Source organism: Apaloderma vittatum, unplaced genomic scaffold, assembly GCF_000703405.1.
Source record: "Apaloderma vittatum isolate BGI_N311 unplaced genomic scaffold, ASM70340v1 scaffold24222, whole genome shotgun sequence".
In the NCBI taxonomy this organism is placed as follows: domain Eukaryota; kingdom Metazoa; phylum Chordata; class Aves; order Trogoniformes; family Trogonidae; genus Apaloderma; species Apaloderma vittatum.
The window spans coordinates 18,327-36,158 of NW_009702369.1; the positions used below are offsets into that span (position 1 = coordinate 18,327).

At 38.4% G+C, this 17,832-nt stretch overlaps 1 protein-coding gene across 1 annotated transcript in view; it reads right to left on the reverse strand.

The window, feature by feature from the left end:
- Nucleotides 1-11,014: 11,014 nt before the first annotated feature.
- The window catches only part of LOC104270018 (junctophilin-1-like), a 42,940-nt gene continuing 36,122 nt past the window's right edge, over nucleotides 11,015-17,832 (reverse strand). The window contains exons 4-5 of the mRNA XM_009864248.1: nucleotides 11,783-11,878; nucleotides 11,015-11,617 (exon numbers count right to left, since the gene is read on the reverse strand). Of these exons, the coding sequence (XP_009862550.1) occupies nucleotides 11,798-11,878 (81 nt within the window). The 3' untranslated portion in view covers nucleotides 11,015-11,617; nucleotides 11,783-11,797. The remainder of the gene's footprint in view (nucleotides 11,618-11,782; nucleotides 11,879-17,832) is intronic.

Genomic DNA, 17,832 nt, shown 5'->3' on the forward strand with positions numbered 1-17,832 from the left:
CTCTTGTTTGGGTTTTTGCCGTGCAAGCGGCAACTTTTTCAGTTATCCTTCCTGTTTGTTTTACTCTGCCATCAGTATTTCGCGGTATTTCAATGGGGCTTTGACAGATACGTATTTGGAATACTGAAAATGCTCCGTAGGTGCCTAGAAGCAACAACTGGTTTCTGCTGTAATATGCAAAATATTACTGGCATTCTGTAAGCACCTAGATTTCAAGGGCTGGCACAGCTGTGGGAGTCCGGCACATGGGCAGCTCTGCTGTATGGGCCTTTATTTGTCACTGTCCTCTCCAGATTACGGTGCTCCAGCACTAGTGGGGCCAGCCTAGGTGTCAGGAAGACTCTGCCTGCCAGCGGCTGAGCCCAGGATGCTGCTCCACTAGCTCCTGCCATCCAGCTGTAGGACACATTGCAAGTCCTTTACCCTAGATCTCATACCTACAGTTGGCTGGCAGCTGTAATGTCATCTGAACAGCAAACTGAGAGAAGCCTTGTCAACGCACAGAGGGTGTCGGCAGCAGGGTCTCTGTGTGCAGCCTGCCCAGCCAGCCTTTGAGACACAGGCTTGGCTTCCGTGGGCATAACAGGACTGTGTACAAATGGACTCTGAGGTTGTCTGACTCACAAATATAAACTAAAAGCACTTGTCATTTCCAAGCAAAATAAATTCAAATCTTTCTTCCTATGTCTGAAAATATATTTTCTTCAATGTTTTCAATAGCTCTCATTTTAGTGCGAAGAATGCGAGATGGTCGAACACAGGATTTTGAAATGTCAGCCAATTAGCTAGTAGTCATGAGGTGAATTTAAAATGTTTTTCCTTCTTTTTTTTCCCTTTTCAAAAGATGGCATCTCATATATCTGAACACTTAGCAGTTTGTATCCACAGCAGCTGAAGCTATCCTTTCATTTTTTGTGTCAATCATCACAAACTTGCAATTTAAACAACTATTAAAAACACTCCAATGCTTAAAATAAATTAAAAAAAAAGTTTGTAAACTGGCCAGAAGCATCAGTCTTTACAGCTGGCTATATGCTCTATGCATCCAGTATTTTTACCTATCTGACAGCAACGGACTGTAGAAATGCTGTCTCCCGGGTAAAGGATGAATCTTACATCTACGCTGAGTCTCTGAAATGTCTTTGCTCCCTTCAGGCTCCTTGATTGAGAGAAATAGCCACAGTTACTGGCAGGAAAACTGCTGTTTCTTTCTGTCTGAGAAGAAAGGACACTGGACAACAGCATGCGTGTATGTGTATGTAAAAAATTCCAACAAACCTCAATGTGCCTTCCCCGCCGGAAGAAGTGGAGCTTGGAGGTGTGCAGGTACTCACGTAATCTTTTGGGGACCTGGCATACACTAATCAGGGCTCAAGTAAATCAGAAGAGATTGAGTGAAGTCTGGTTTACTGGAAGAAGTCTTTGGCTAAAAGTTGTCTTTGATCCTGCATTTATTCACCTTTAGGGAAAAGCTCATCTTTCATCTCAGTATGGTCAGGCAGCACTGGCTGAAATGTGCATGGTCAGAGAGGGAATGCTGATGCTTTGGAAAACTGACATTTTTTTGGAAGGGGGGGTGTATTTATGACTGTACCTTTTACTGGCCATATTTTGTAGCCATTCACTCTGTTCATGTTAATATTTGCATTAGTATTTAGTAGGGAGTAGTATTCTGGATGCAATTAAAAGCCATGCAATAGATAGCTTTGTCAAGGATGATGGGATGGCAGTACCTGATCACCATCTGCATTGAGTCTGAATGGTCAAGTTTTGATAGCAGAGGGCTACAGGGGTGGTTTCTCTGGGAAGCTGCTAGAAGCTTCTCCTGTATCTAAAAGAGCTGATGCCAGCTGGCTCCAAGATGGACTCATCACTAGCCAAGGCTGAGCCCATCAGTTTGGGGGTAGCACCTCTGGGATAATACACTTAAGAAGGGGGAAAAATCTTTGATATGGAATAGCAACCAGAGAGAGGAGTAAGAATACGTGAGAGAAACAACTCAGCAGACAGCAAAATCGGTGAAGAATGAGGGGGAGGATATGCTCCAGGGGCAGGAGCAGAGATTCCTCCGCAGCCTCTCCTGAAGACCATCGTGAGGCAGGCCATCTCCCGCAGTCCATGCTGGTGACGGGGGTGCAGATGTCCACCTGCAGGCCATGGAGGATCCCATCCAGAGCAGGTAGATACCTAAAAGAGGTCGTGACCCTGTGTGAAGCCCGCACTGGAGCAGGCTCCTGGCAGGACCTGTGGACCTGTCATGAGAGATGAGCCCATGGTGGAGCAGGTTTTCTGTCAGGACTTGTGATCCCATGGGGGACCCACATTGGAGTAGTTTGTGGGGGGAGAGAGACCCCATGCTGCTGAGGCATGGAAAGAGGGGGAGGAGTTCTCCCTCTGAGGAGGAAGGAGCAGCAGAGACAACTTGCGATGAACTCACCGCAATCCCCACTCCCCATCTCCCTGCTCCGCTTGGCAGGAGCAGGTAGAGAAATTGGGAGTGAAGTTGAGTGCAAGAAGAAAGGAAGGGTTGGGAGGTGTTACAAGATTTGGTTTTATTTCTCTGTATCCTGCTCTGATTTGATTACTGATAAATTAAACCAATTTCTCCAACTCAAGTCTGTTTTGCCTATGACAGTAACTAACTGGCAAATAATCTCACCCTGTCTTTATCTTGATCCATGAACTTTTCATTATATTTTTTCTCCTCTGTCCATTAGAGGTGGGGAATGACAGAGTGGCTTTGGTGGGCACCTGGCATCCAACCAGGGTCAACTCAACACACCAGCACATATGGCCATTGGTGCCAATGCAGCATAACAGTTTATTCTTTAGCTGAGTCATCTCCCCTTGAGGAAGTTGCATGAAAATAACACTTAACAAGGGTGATAAAGGCAGTAAAGATAAAAGAGAGTGAAGAATCTGTTAGCAATATTTCTGCAGCAAGAAGATGATGGGATGTATTTCCAAATGTTACATAATTTCTTGCATGACTCACAGCAACACAGTCTACAGAGCATATGCAATGTTTGGTACAGCAGCGAATCAGTGTAAATACCAACAACATTTTTGTAGTCTTAGGAGATGCTCACCAAGAAGTAAACCTGCAAATTTGCATTAATGTTCTTTCAAATGGGGAGCCTGTAGGGTTACACAGTGGTTTAATTTTTTTCTTGCTTTATCACATCTTTATTAAGAGCAGGAAAATCCAGTTGTATAAGGTATTTTTCTTAGAGCAGGTTTACACAAAGGGTCAATAAAATATACTGCTACCATGTCTGCATTATTGACTTTTTTCAGTGGAACTCAAGCCAGCCTACTCTAAGAGCAAGCTGTTGTTTTCTGCAGGTTTTGGACAAAGATAACTTCAATTATTCCCACAATTTAGAAATTGCATGAAAGTCCATTGAATATCTTCAGCTGAGGTAATAAAGGAGATGGACACCTGTGCTGTCATTGGAAGACCTGATGCTTCCCTGATGGTTGTTCTTGAGACTTCTCTGGGCTTCTAAGCCATCTTTGCTATGCTTCTGTGTGGTGAGCCTGCAGGACTGCCTGAAACTTCCCAGCCCACTTCTAGCTTGTTCTCCTTCCTGCATCATACACCCTCTTCAGTTTAGCATTTATGAGTTTTGGCCACTTATCCCCTTCGCTCACATCTGCATTCAGTCAAAATCCTCACATTCTTCCTGACTCTACTGCTCACGTTTTCTTCTTCCTACCATCTGTCTTGTCCTAACATCCTCTTAAGTTATTTCTGCAATACATTCTGCCTCTAAGTTTCTCCTTCTTCCGTGTAATTTATGTGTTCCTGTAAGGAAGGGCTCATTCTCCAGTCACCCAGCTCCTTCCCCTCATGCCTGCCTAATGCTCAGATTCCATCACAATTAGCACAGAATCACATAAAATAGGCTGTAAATGACAGTCGGTACTCTTTCAATCTGTAATTTTGTCCAGAGTAAAAATACGCAGCACCTGAAATCCTATTGTTTCTGTAGTAATCTAATTCAATGATACTATTCTTACAGTTAGAACACTTTCCTTCATGTCTAACTTGGATTTCAATTTTCATGCCATTTAATTCCATCCGTTTTTGTCTTAATACCCATGGACATGGAAAGCAGCTTTCTAGAGCAGCTGTTCATGTACAGAGGATGGTTACTTCTTAGACTTCTACCCTCTTCATACTCCTATCTAACATACTTCAGTTTCTTCTGTGTCCGATAATGCCCATTTTCTCCATTTTGTTTCTTGCCACAAACAGTTCTTTTCCCTCTCTTCAACATATATAGGTCCTCCACGGCTTCTCCTTTCGGCTCCCTGTCTTCCCTTTCCCCCTACTCTCTCCAGCTTTTGATTTCAACATGTCTCTCCCTCCTTGTTCCTAAACATTCCCTTCCAATCCTTCTGACAATGCCTGTTCCACTGTATATCACAGGGGCATGAGGAGGCTTGTTGCAATCTATGCCAGGAATGCGTTGCCTTGGTATGGTGGGAATGCACTGGAAGCCATCCCCTGTGATGCAAATGTCTTTCAATTACCTTCTCTTTTGCAGAACGTCTTTTTTAGTCCTAGCCCCTGTGAAATGCTGTTGGTGCTCTTCTGCCTTCATCGTTTCCATGGTAGCCGATCCCTTGCTTTTGTGACTTTCCCATCAGTGGTCTAAACAAAATCTAGAACGTCACAATTAAAATGGAATGCTGGTTACAATATTTTTGAAGACTGGCTGGTATTACGTGATAAAAGTACTTGCAGCTAAAAATGGTTAAGTAATTAAGCACCATTATCTTAAATTATGATACTTTTAGAGGTATTCTCTGGAACAGGTCCTGAATATAGTAAAATTGCAATGTTAAATGCAGTTAATAACACTGTTCCAGAAGTACAGAATGTAATGGTTTAATTAACCCAGCGTTCCTGCAGCCTGATTTTAACTAACTTTTTCCCCTTCCTTCCTTGAAAGCACTCCTGGTTCAAGCATTTCAGCTGTGTGCCCTTGGTATCAGACCTGGATTTGGATTTTGACTGAAATCCCAAAATGAGAGCCTGTAGCTGCAATAGCTGATCCAAAATCCAGATCTAAATGCTTTCAAATTTTAGTATATTTGTAGTCCAGATTCAACATTTTCACAGGCTGCTGTTTTCAGCGTAATATCTGATTTCTTCCTGCTCTCCCCCCTTGCCTCCCTGCAGAGAAAATTTTTAAACTTAGGTCATTAAGCATAGACTAGGAACTTTAAATATGGGCAGCCATTCTCAAAAACATTGGTCAAGATCTCTCTTTGGTGGTCTAACACAGTGTCTCTGCCAAGCTGCTATTCAGTGAACCACCATTTGAAAATTTGAGAAAAACATATCTCCTCTCAAATTCCTGTATTGATCTGAAGGAATTAAGGTGCTGTCATGGATTAACATATACACTATTACTGCACATGATAACACCTGGAATTCTGCTCTCTGACTATCCTCTTTATTTGCTTCCAATCTGGAGAAATCAGCATCAAAAAAAAAAAAAAAAGCAGAGTTCAAAACCTATGGCTTAAAGCCTATAATTTACCTCTGTCATTTATTGATCTTCATTTAATTAACACTGAAGCCACCTATGACAGTAAATCCTAGTCCTTGTCTAAACACGTCCCAGTTTTCATAGAGCTGTCTGATTAATCAGCATAAGACATGGAGGAAGACATATGAATGCTCAGACAAGTGAGCGAAACAAAATTTACAATAGAGAATGTATTTTATGCTGTCTAACAATCCACATATTTATATATCAAGTCCAGACATCATCACAGCACACTGTCCCATTAAATCACAACCCTTAACATGACTCCTTGGTCTTCTGAGCTGAGGATCACCTTCAGCTGTACGGCCATTTTTTTCACAAGCTTATTTTGGACATTTGCAGTTGAGGTCACAATCCAGTTGCAGTTGATACCAGAATTTTTTCAATGATGGCAACATTATGTTGTTTCTATGAACTGGAAATCTCTATGTACAGAGTATTTTGTCATTTCCTTTTCTCTTCAGTTCCCACATACTGTGTTTAAATCATTGTCCTGATACTGGAGACGGTGAGTATAGTTTTGAGATGAGAATAGAATTGCATAAACCAGCGTTGATAGTATGCAGAAAACGGGACCAAATCATAATTGTGGTGTGACATATGCAATAGGACAAACTGGAAGAGAGATGGCTTCCATAGTCACCGAGAGCTAAACTCGCCACTTAAAAAAGTGTGCCCAATTGAAAAAAAAATTAAAAAAGAAAGCATGAGTTATTGGAGCAAATGCCTGAAAGTGTGGGGGCAAATGGCAGTGTGTGGGGAAAAGGAGAGCAACTTGAATTTGCAAGAGCTGGGCGGGTGGGTAGGGTAGGCAGTGAAGCATAATTAAAACAATAGTGGAAGCATAGAAAAAATAGAACCAAAGCCATTTCAAGGGTGATAAGGAAACCTCTGTTCTTTTCTATCACTGAAAAAACCCCAGAGCCCTCCTCTTGGAGAAATGGCACTCAACGCACTGCCACTTTGCACCTAAAAACTCCTAGATAACCAGTCTCAAGTCACTGTGAAAAACATTAGCTGAAATAAACACATATTGACACGATGAAATTCAGATTATCAGATTATGAAAAACATGTCTGCTCCCTGCTTTTTTTTCTTCTTCTAGCAAATGAAAGGAAGAAACACAGGAGATTTTAATATATTCTGTCATCAGCTTCATTTTTGCTATTAGTTTTATGGGGGTGAGGGATTTGCTCAGCTCTTACAGCAATGGTTACAACATAAACTGTTCAGAGAGATGAAGCTTTTGCTTCTTCCTCTTAAACTAAAAGCCACTGACATTATAGACAGGCTTTCTTAAACATGTTGTGTACGGAAGTTATATTTACTTTCTACAATGGTAGGAGGTGTAATGTCTCTTATTTTGCAGTTTCTGCGTCCAGCAGAAAAAAAAAGATGGATACTGTAGATGGCTCAGCTACAGCATGTTGCCATACAGAGCTTCTTGCTCATAGTTAACATAATTTGTATTTTTTTCCTGTTTCTGTGAATATTAAGTGAGAGAACGAGAAGACTACTTCATTTGAAAGGCTTATTTAATTTCCCTTCATTTGCTTTGTTTACTGAATTACATTTCCATAGGAGAACAGGACGTAGAACTGTCTCTCCTGACTAAATGTTTCAAATGAGCTATGAGTAAAACCATTTAGATACAGTTCACAACCATGTTTTTTTAATAACTTCTAAGTTATTTAGTAACTAAGAATGTTACTGTAGCTGAATACGTAGTGAATTTCTACAGGCTTTTATCATTGCATCCAGGATACTGTCAGAATCTTTTAATATTGTGTAACTGTATCTTAATAGAGCTTTTAATAGACACGTAATGTGTCATTAAAAGTTGTGTAAATAAGTATTTCTTGACTTTTAATCAAACGCTTGTAAAAAGGAGTTTACTCCTGATTTCTTCAGCATTCAGTTGTATTAATTATTTTTTTAACATGTCTGTATCTGAAAGGCAAGTTGTAGTCATATATCAAGAAATTTCTGCCGTCAAACTGAATCCCTCCTTTTGGAAAGCAAATGCAAAAGATTCCACACTCCTTGCGACCTTATTGCTTTTCTGATGGTAAGGGAAAGTAAAAACTATACCTACTAAGTAAATAAAGAACTAGATACACTAAAAAGCAATGATAAGAGATGATTTTTATTCTTCAGGCTTTGGCACCTCAACATCATTCATTTGCTGTTTTTCTCTGTACACTATAGATACAGTGTTTAACCAAATAAATGGAGTTGCCCAAGAAACCAGATCTCAAATTCAAAGGTGAGAGCTCACAGCTTACTGGCATCTGTGGGCAAACACACAACTGTGCCAGGAGAAACTACTTTGCCTGGGGAAAAAACCCCAAACAACTTGCAGTGAACTGGGATAAAATTTTCCATGCTAGAGCAAACCTTGAAGCATTAAGTTGCATTGTGTGTCCATGTTTTGGTTTTTTTTCCCCCCTCAGACATAGGCAGATGCATTCCCATATAAACCCATTTCTAAGTTTACAACTGATACAAACCACTGGTAAAAACACCTCAGAGGAGAACTGTCCATCTGCTTTCAGACACCATAGAAAAAATTATCGTCTCTCTATGTACATATTGATTTTTAAAGAATTACGGACACTGATGGGCAGGGAAAGCTGTCATATTTCTCAGTTGTTTATGAAAACCTTTTTTTCTTCTAATTCTGGGCAAATCCTTTGCTTATTGCTGTTATGATTTATCTATGCCCGAGTATTTTATTACATTCACAGAACTTAAGAAATACTTCATGTCAACTTTACTTCATTACTGAACATGCTATATACAATGTGGATCACAAAAGGTCAGAGAAGAACTGTCTCGGTGAACTTTAACATTTTCTGGCATTGCAGTTATTTGCATTTATTTTTCTTGAGAATGTACTTTGCTTGAAGAGTCAAAAATTTTCTTTAGGGAGTGGGTTATTGCACAGATAATATAAATTCTTAAAATTAAGTTTCACGCTGGTAGAATTACTTTAAAGAGTAAGATAAGACAAGTGCTTCCTAAAAATATGTTGCCACTAAACAGGAACTACTGAGAGAATTTGCTCAACTAAACATTAGGATTTCAGTACACTTGGCTACTAATCTGAACTGGAATAACAGAAAATAAAATTCTCAGCTGATTTACTAGTTCAGTAAATGTGGTGGCTTTAAGACAATTATAATGGTGAATTTTCTCTGTGTAGAATATTGGCTCAAAAACTCCATGTTAATTTTTAACCTATGAAGACCTTGAGAAGGAAGTATAAAAACGTTGTTGATTCACTTATAAGAACAGACGTTAATGGACCAGTCACTCACTGATTAAAACAAGACTGATTAAACCATCCCTGTAGTGGAAATATTATTTTAGATACTAAATTTATAAAGGTACAAAAACTCCTGTATCAGGAGAGAAAAGAAGACACATAAGGAAACTTGACTTTTTTTTTTTTTCCAATTTTTAATTGTTTCTCAGAACCATTTTGTCGAAAACAGTAACTCACAATGGTATTAGAGAGGCCAGGACTTCACCCATTTTCCTGTTTCACTCCTTGTTTATTGAATTTCTTAGAAAAATTATTTCCAGACAGTGAACAAATTCATTCATAAACAGGAAAAACTAGTCTGAAACTCTATTAATAACCAACTTATTTTTATTAGAGCAAATACAGTTGTGAAAACTGTACATTGTACATTTTGGGTCAAGAATTATAAATAGAGAAACTCATAGATAAAGAGTTCATTCTTTGACAGCAAGAAACTTTAAATAGACAAAATGACATTATTAAGTACATTGGCAGGCTTCATTGTGCTGTCCAAAATGTAGTGTACAGTATAACAACCAATTATAAATAGCCTTTCATGTAAAATACAGCTGTGCACATTTTAGAAAAATACCAACAATTTGTCTGAGCTTTGTTTTAAAAAAGCTTATAAATCATACATATTTATAAATGGTACTAACATGCTTAATTTTATAAACATTTTCATAAGCTTTGTTACCCATTATTTCCAGAGCATAAAGTATTTTAAATAAACATTTAATAGGAATTAAATACGTCAGTTACAAAATTACCTCTCCATGTAAGGAAACAGGGAGTGATTTCACTGTTGGATGGAACAATTTGTCCATTATGTCAAGGCTTACACAGTAACTTTTAAAATTTTGTTCTTATTTAAAAATTTCTTTCCTAAATTTAAAACACAATTTAAACTTTTTTCTTTTTTTTTTTTAAAATAAATATACAAGTGTTATTTTCATTTGCTCTCTTTCTGCTTTCTTCTTTATCCACACTGGTCAAAACACAGGATTCTCAACATACTTCTGTAAAAAACACCATGGTGTTACTGCCCTGCTCGGAGCTGCTTTGCTGCACAATATTCAGTCCATACCTACGTCACTTTATTACGCTGCATCAAAAGATAGCTCATGCCCTTTGTAAGAATGTCGCCCATTAAACCATGCAAACACTTAGAAAATTTACAAACAGGTTCAAAAACTACATTGTGTGAAAGGTTTTCTAATAGAGAGAAAATAAACTGTCATACAAGCCCTTTGCTTTTTGCAGCTGTAAATTAAAATATTTACTTGCCAAATAATCACACGACGTATTTTCAGTAAATAAGCATGCTTTTGATTAATACAGGGTACAGTAATTACAGAATAATGGCACATAAAAAGAAACATGATCACATCATTTGAACAAAGGGCTGTGAAACTACTTAAGACAAACTTTCCAAATGAAAAATTTTGAGGCTTTTTTAATGCTGAGGTAAAATTAGAAATAGACCTTAAAAACACTGAAGGCATCAAATTGATAAACAATCTCTTAATCTCTTAATGTTTCTAAACGCTCTACCTGAATGTATTCAACACAAATCTAGTCTTTTAAAATTATGATAATTTATTATGAGCATTAGCTAGCGTAGCTGTCATTGGCATTAACGTGCACTCAGACAAGACTTTATTTTAACCGCTGGCAAAATACCTCAGTGTTAAATATAATAACTCAAATCACCAATTACCACAGCACCAGAATAAAAAAGAAAAAATAAGAAAAAGAAAACAAAAGAAGAAAAAGTCAACATGCAAACCCTGAAACTCTGTATCTCATCTCTCTCGGCTTATTCTGACATTCTACCTCCTGTTTAGAATGTGCTGATATCAATTTAAGATTAATTTTTTTCTTATGAAAAGTTTTGCTTGCTATTGGCATAACCATTCAAACACTTTTAGGAAGATATCAACATCTTTAAATTTTGCAGTCATGATATCTTACCTACTAAACCTTAAATCAAAACAGTTTTTCAGGCCTAGGAAAATTAATTTAAGAATTTTATTTTCTGATCAGAAAAAGAGATTTCATTTTTGCCTTCTGCTGCCAGGCAGAACTGGTAGCTCTCTCCAGGTTGGACAGACACCATGTTATGGCTATACATCAAATTTCATAAACAACGAATGAACAGAATCATGCACAGGCAAATGAAAGTTGATCTCCCAGAACACTGCAGGAGATGTTAAAAGCAGCAGGTAATGGAATAAGACTGGTGACTGATGCTGCTAACTATTTCTTCTAATGAGACAGGAGTGAACGCTGGAATCACTTCCACAGCAACAGAATCCTCTGACCACATTCCTCTGGCAGTCGTTTTCCCATCTCCCCACTAAAAACATCAGACGGTAAAATAGTAAGGCAGCTGTTAGCTTCCATCAACAAAAAGTGCAGCTCCGTACATTTCCAGTTTAGTCACACACTGCTGGAACAGATGGAGAAGCCAACGCACTTCACTGGCAGGGCTGCTTCAGCAGATTATTTTGTTTGCTTTCCAGCATGGCTGCTTGCTTCAGCTTTCAGAAGACCCCAAAGCCACGAGCCATCAGCAGAGACTGATCTGGGCCCCGGCTGAATTTTTCCAAGTTTCATCTCTCTTGCGTCCCATCCTAATTCCAAGCCTCCTTCCCTGTGTCTGAGTATGACAGGTGCCATTTAAAAGGCTGATGACACAACTGCAGAGAACTGTGGGCTAACACCACTAGTTGTCATGACTTCACTGAAGGGTCAAAACAGTTACATTATTAAATAACTATGTTGAATCGCATTCAGGCATAGCTAAAATTAAAGTGGGGAACATTAAAAGTATGCAAAGAAATTAAAGCGTTATCATTTGAGGTGGGGTGGATATGGTGATTTTATACGAAAACAAGACCTTTCTTACCTTTCCTAATTCCAATCAAGTTAGAAAATGGACAAAAAGAATGGCTAAACCAATATTCAACAGCATTACCAGGGCGATCATGACTGAGTTAGGGCCCTGAAAATAAAATAAAGATACCAGAATTAATGCAACCTTCCATGCAGCACACAGCAATGAACATAGCCTGACTTTATCACTTCTACTGGTTTTGACTTGCTCTGAAGGATTATCTACATATTAGATACTGATGCTGCCCCTGAAACTTACCCATTACCCTGGATATTCAAGTGAGCTAATTATCATCTGTGTGAAAATGAGCTGGATAAATACAGGTGAGAGTAGATTAAACCATCCAATAAATATGACTGCATGAACAAATGAAAACAAATCCATCAACATAGAAACACTTTAGAAAAAACAAAATAAAGCAAAGCAAAGAACCTGAACTACTTTAGGAAAGACATCGCGCTGCTCTTTGTCCTTGCAGGAGGTTCCTTCTCTAATTCCAACCCATTTCAAAACAGACATGACAATGTGTTTTATGAAAAGAATACCTTTTTTTTTCATAATCAAAGCAGAAAAAAGAAGTTACTTACCATTGCACTAGCATACCTAGCAATGTTTCCATTACAGATTAAAAAACAGTTTTAGACCTGCGAAATTAAACTTGATTTACTCTCACACTTATCTTACAGATCTATGTACTGAAGAAACAAAAAGGCAAAATAGTCATTCCTTTCCTAGCTAGAGCTAAACCTGGCAAGAAAAATTAATCATTGCATAATTTCAGTCGTTCTGTGAAGCTTCTTCTCAGCAATATTAGACACTTTCTAAAGAGCAACTTAGAAAAATGTCCTGAACAGATGGAAATTCTCAGTTCTTCTGTTCTCCTCTTAACCTATTTGGCTCCTACAACGTATTTTCACAAAGATTTGTATATGCTTATATTTTAAGGTTGCACATTTACTGTAAAAAGAAAGAGAAAAACTTGTCACTCAAACAATACTTTACTAAATCGCAAAAAAGACCATCAAAAAACCTCTGCAGAAAACTATCTTCTGAGCTACATAAGGATCACGGGCTCATAAGAAAGTATACATTTCCTTAGAAATGACATGATTTTTTTCACGCAAGACATGCCTTAAAGAAGTTCATTATGCGTCATGACAATGTTAACGTTAGCCATACGATTTCTGGAATGCTAAGGTGCAAGAACTTGCTATTATTGGTTTGCTAAGCTGTCTAACTAGAAAGCTGTTCAATAGTACTTGTGTCACTATTACATCACACGCTGTCATCCTGAAACAGTCTTATTAGGATGGCAGGCCAGATATGGATTGCTAAATGCTCGAGTAAGTCACAAAATATGTCAAGTACTTCTTAAATCTCATGGCAGAATGTCTAAAATATTCACTAGGAAATCGAGGCCTAGTTATGAGGACACCACAGTCAAAAGGAGTTTGAGTAGCAAGTTCCCACTTACTAGTGGCATGTTCTAGCCATCAGGTCGTAAACCAGATGGGGAACCATGTTCCATCCTTCTTACTGGAAGTGAGCCACAATGTGCCAAAGAATGAGACCCTTAGATACAGACAACAGGCATAGAAGGAGAGTATGATTCCAGATATGGTTATGTTTCTGACCACAGCACAGTAAGCAGCCTCGCTGTAGTAGTGTGTAACCCAAGGTTCATTTCCTTTCTCTTTCTGGCACAGTTACAACTGTGCTAGCTTGGGTACTTCTTCGCTTTACTACTGTGAAGGAAATCCAAGCTCCCACCAGGACTTCCCAGCAAATGTATTTGGCAATTGTGAGATTGATGCATGAAAGACATATTGGAAGACTTCGAACAATAAAACATGTTTTATGTAAGAGCTACTTTGAGAATTTCTTGATTTTGCTTTCTTGGAACGTCAGTGTCAACACTTTTAGAGTGAACCCATCCATTTAGTGACTTCTTCTTTTGCAAAAAAATCCTAGAATCTCATAACAAACAAGAAAAGTACACACATGCTGATGTTATGTATCTCTATACTAGAATCATAAAATCACAGAATGTCAGGGGTTGGAAGGGAGCTCTAGAGATCATCTAGTCCAGACCCCCCGCCAGAGCAGGATCACCTACAGTAGGTCACACAGGAACGTGTCCAGGTGGGTCCTTCCTCTTGGCACCCACCCCTCAGGTATTTATATACATGAAGAAGTGTGATTATGCTATTAATTTCCACTAAGATTTGGATTCAGCATCTTTCTCTCCGGTGCTGAGCCACTGGAACAGGTTGCCAAGACAAGCTGTGGAAGCCTCGTTGTTGGAATTGTTTGAAATCAGGTTGGATGGAACTTGATCTAGTGAGAGACATCCCCTTCAACCCAAACCATTCTATGATTCTGTGCTTCTAAAAGAGATTCCCTGTGTGATCAAAATCAGGTCAATAGATTCTTTGTAGTTTGGGATCCCACCTAAAGACTTTACAGTTATACTGCAACAGGAGATGCAAGAAACAGTGAAGGAGATCATTGCCTAATACCATTAAAATTAACCAGGACTTGGCCACCTAATGCTTTGCATATTTGAAAAAAGCATCCATGGAAATTAAGTTGATGTATCATAGAATCATAGAATGGCATAGGCTGGAAGGGACCTCAGAGATCATCTAGTCCAACCTCCCTGTTTTGGGCAGGGATGCCACCTCTCAACTAGACCTGGAAACACATGGGGACCGAGCGGGAATCGAACCCGCTGCCTTGGTGTTCGTCCTTGTTGCCAGCACCGCGCTCAAACCACTGAGCTAACCGCCCCCCCAAGAGACCTTTCCCCCCCCAATGTATTACTATTGAAGAAAAATTTGGGCCTATGGAGACTTCACAGAAGCCAGGAACTCATTCATTACTTGAAATATATCCTGAGACAGCATCCTGAGAGCTACAAAACAAGTTTTGGCTGAATGGCAAGGTGGGACTGCAGCTCAAGCAGCAACTTGGTGTCATTAGTGCACAGTCTTATGGAATTCAGGTGGAGGGGACCTGTCTACTGATGCATCTGTCAGTCAGGTTAGACATAACAATCTCACCACAATAACATCAGGTAAATGAGGCTAAAAAACCTAGGGGCTGTAGTCTGATTCATGACATCTCACTTACAAAGCCAGAAGAAAGACACCTTAAGAACTGGCTTGTTGATTTTATAGGAAGATCAAAGAAAAATGTGTTAGCTGTTTATTGTAATGTCTATGCTTTATACAAAGAAGTAAATCTCATCTCCTTTGGCCTGCTATGTGCATTTTGCTTCCTCTTCAGTTAACTACAACTTTCAACTCAAAGTGTAATTTCCTCTATCAAAAAGTGATAAAACAGTATTTGCAGAGCACCTGGTTATGCAATAAACAATTACCTGTTTTGAAGACACCTAAGAAATAAGCATTTAATGCTTGAAAAGAAATACCATAAATAAGACTAGTGTCCTGCGAGGGCTTAAAATAGCAAAATCCAAAATTAGTCTGAACGGTCCCAGAGTGACTCGAACAGGTGCAGTAAAGAAGCTGTAGTAAAAAAACTCCAGTCCTACTTAAAAACTGCCCTTTTAGATTTTAGTAAGTCAGCCACTTTTGTAGTTAAAAATATAACCATACGATTAGTTTTCATCTGGGGAGGGAAGATAGCTATTTTCCTGAAATGCAGTGCCAGGAAGCATCAAGACTAGTCTTGTAATCCTACGGCATTAGGAATGTCCCTTAAATTTAGCATAAAGTTCTTGTCAGAGTTTTTTTTAGGATCAGGCAAATACTGATCTATTTTTCTAACATCATGGTAGTTGTATCCCCTACTAACTGGATGTTACGTGAACAAAGAGCTAAGAGTAGAAGCACCCTGGATAACATTCAGCAAAACATGATCACTTCAGATACAGATAAAAAACAGGCTAAACACTCTTTGCGGCTTAAAAATCTCTACCTACAAAATGAAAAAATTACAATATGGTAGAACATTTGTTTCTGGGCCTATTCCTGACCTAGGGCAACACGTGGACATGTATTAGGCAAATAAAATGTATTTCTGAATGTACACTATTACGGTATTTGTTGCAATTCAATTTCACTTTTTACCTAAATCCAAGATAATCTCAAATTAGCTCATATTCAAGGCGGCATCGCAGCATACAAGCTAATATTGGCACTAGAAGCTGCTAACAAGAAATTAGAAAAAAGTTAGTAGTGGTTTGTGGTCAATTGTGTCTGTTAACACTTCACACGATCATAAATATAAAGTAGTATGAAAGTACCTAATTCTCAGTGAAAAAAGGATGATTTATGTCTCATTTATTAGAGTAAAGGCCTGCAAACAGCTATTTTGGAGGAGCTGACGAACAGTGAGTTTGTCATCACGCTTTATGCATGTTTTCCATCTTGATAAAACTATGACTCATTCTTATGAGCTTGAAATTATTTTAAACTTCGATTTTTGAACATCAGAAAGTAAGTATCTATACACATTTAGATGTATGACATAAATGGCACGTGCTGATATTTTTCAACCATAAAGCCAGAATCAGTGCTGTTCCTATAACCAACTTATTGCACAGATGATATTCAGTGACATTCTTAAGGATGTAACAAATTCACAGAAAATGTGAAATACGAATTTGATTCCTAAAACAGTTGCTGCAGACTATTCTATAAATAAGGTTGCTTAAAGTTCTTAATCCAAATTAAAGTTTATGTTTCATTCAGACGTGAGGAATGGCTTTGATTTAGATACATGGAAGGAAGAACTGAAAATTTTACATTCTGTATCTATGTTCTTAAAGCATTACCACTGGAAATCTGCAAAAATGAACAGCACATTTTATATAGTACTGTCAAATCATCTAATGAAAAGTGCTCAATAAATGTATAGATTCATTTTTGCATTCCAAAACCATGTTTCCTCATTCTCTTTTCATAAGAGTGAGAGTTCTTCTCTTTATATTCTTTAGCATATTTTTAAGCTTTCATGGAGGATCTAAGGCAGATTTGCTTTCAAATCACAACATCATTTGTCAGGATGACTATAAAGCAGGTGCAATTACTGACTGAAACAAGAAAGAATTCTCCAATGCAGCCCTAGGATTCTGAAGTCTCTTGACATTCAGAAGCATTTAGGATAAAAAGAATTACACTAACTCGGGTTCTCCTCAGTAACTGCACACTCCTAGCTTAGCCACTCCGTAATTCCAGCACACTACTGAGCTCAGCCCAGGAGTACTGCAGAACAGGCTACTGTTTTCTGAAGCTGAAAGGTGATACTGAAAATTAAAAAGAAAATTCTCCAGGCAATGTTAACAGTCATTCTGTATTAAGTCTCTCTCTCAGTCTGTTAGGCTAGTAGGCTACTCCTTTCTGCTTTAATTAAGATTTTTAACAATTGAGCATTTTTAAAAAATAAGTGTGTAGGAAATTTATTCTATAAGGGCAAATCTATAAACACATATAGGAGACATCTTTGAAAAAAACCATACGTCTACATAGATCTTAAAAATGAGTTCCTAAATTCTACCTTCCTTCCTTACTGAAATGCTGGTAGTGAGAACAACGCAATTAGGGTGCTCCAAAAGAAGCACAGGGACAGTTCCCAAGTGACTTGTAAGATCAATAAACAAGAACCTAAGGTAAAATATCTCACTGCACTTCTACCTTTCCTAAGAACAGGATACACGTTCACAGTCCTGGCCCTGATTATTCTAGAAGGTTAATAAACTTCTGTTTAGACGCCCTGCTTGGTTTCTTAAGGCGAAGACTCCCTCAGCTCCAAATCTTTATTTGGTTTAAATGGAAAGTAGAAAAAAAAAAGGACTATTGCAAAGCACTTATTTTCAGCAGAGCTGAACAAAAGGTTCCAATTCAGGCTAAAATTCTGTGCATGCTCACTCAAGATTTACAAGCCTGACAGCTTTGTATTAGCCTACATAGGAGTCATGTCTGTGAGATTTGAAAGGTTAAAGGGCTGATATCAGCTGTAATGCAGATTTGCAGATTACAAAACCGTTGTGACCATCTCCTTTGATCTGCACAAAACAGAATACAAGCTTCCTGCTG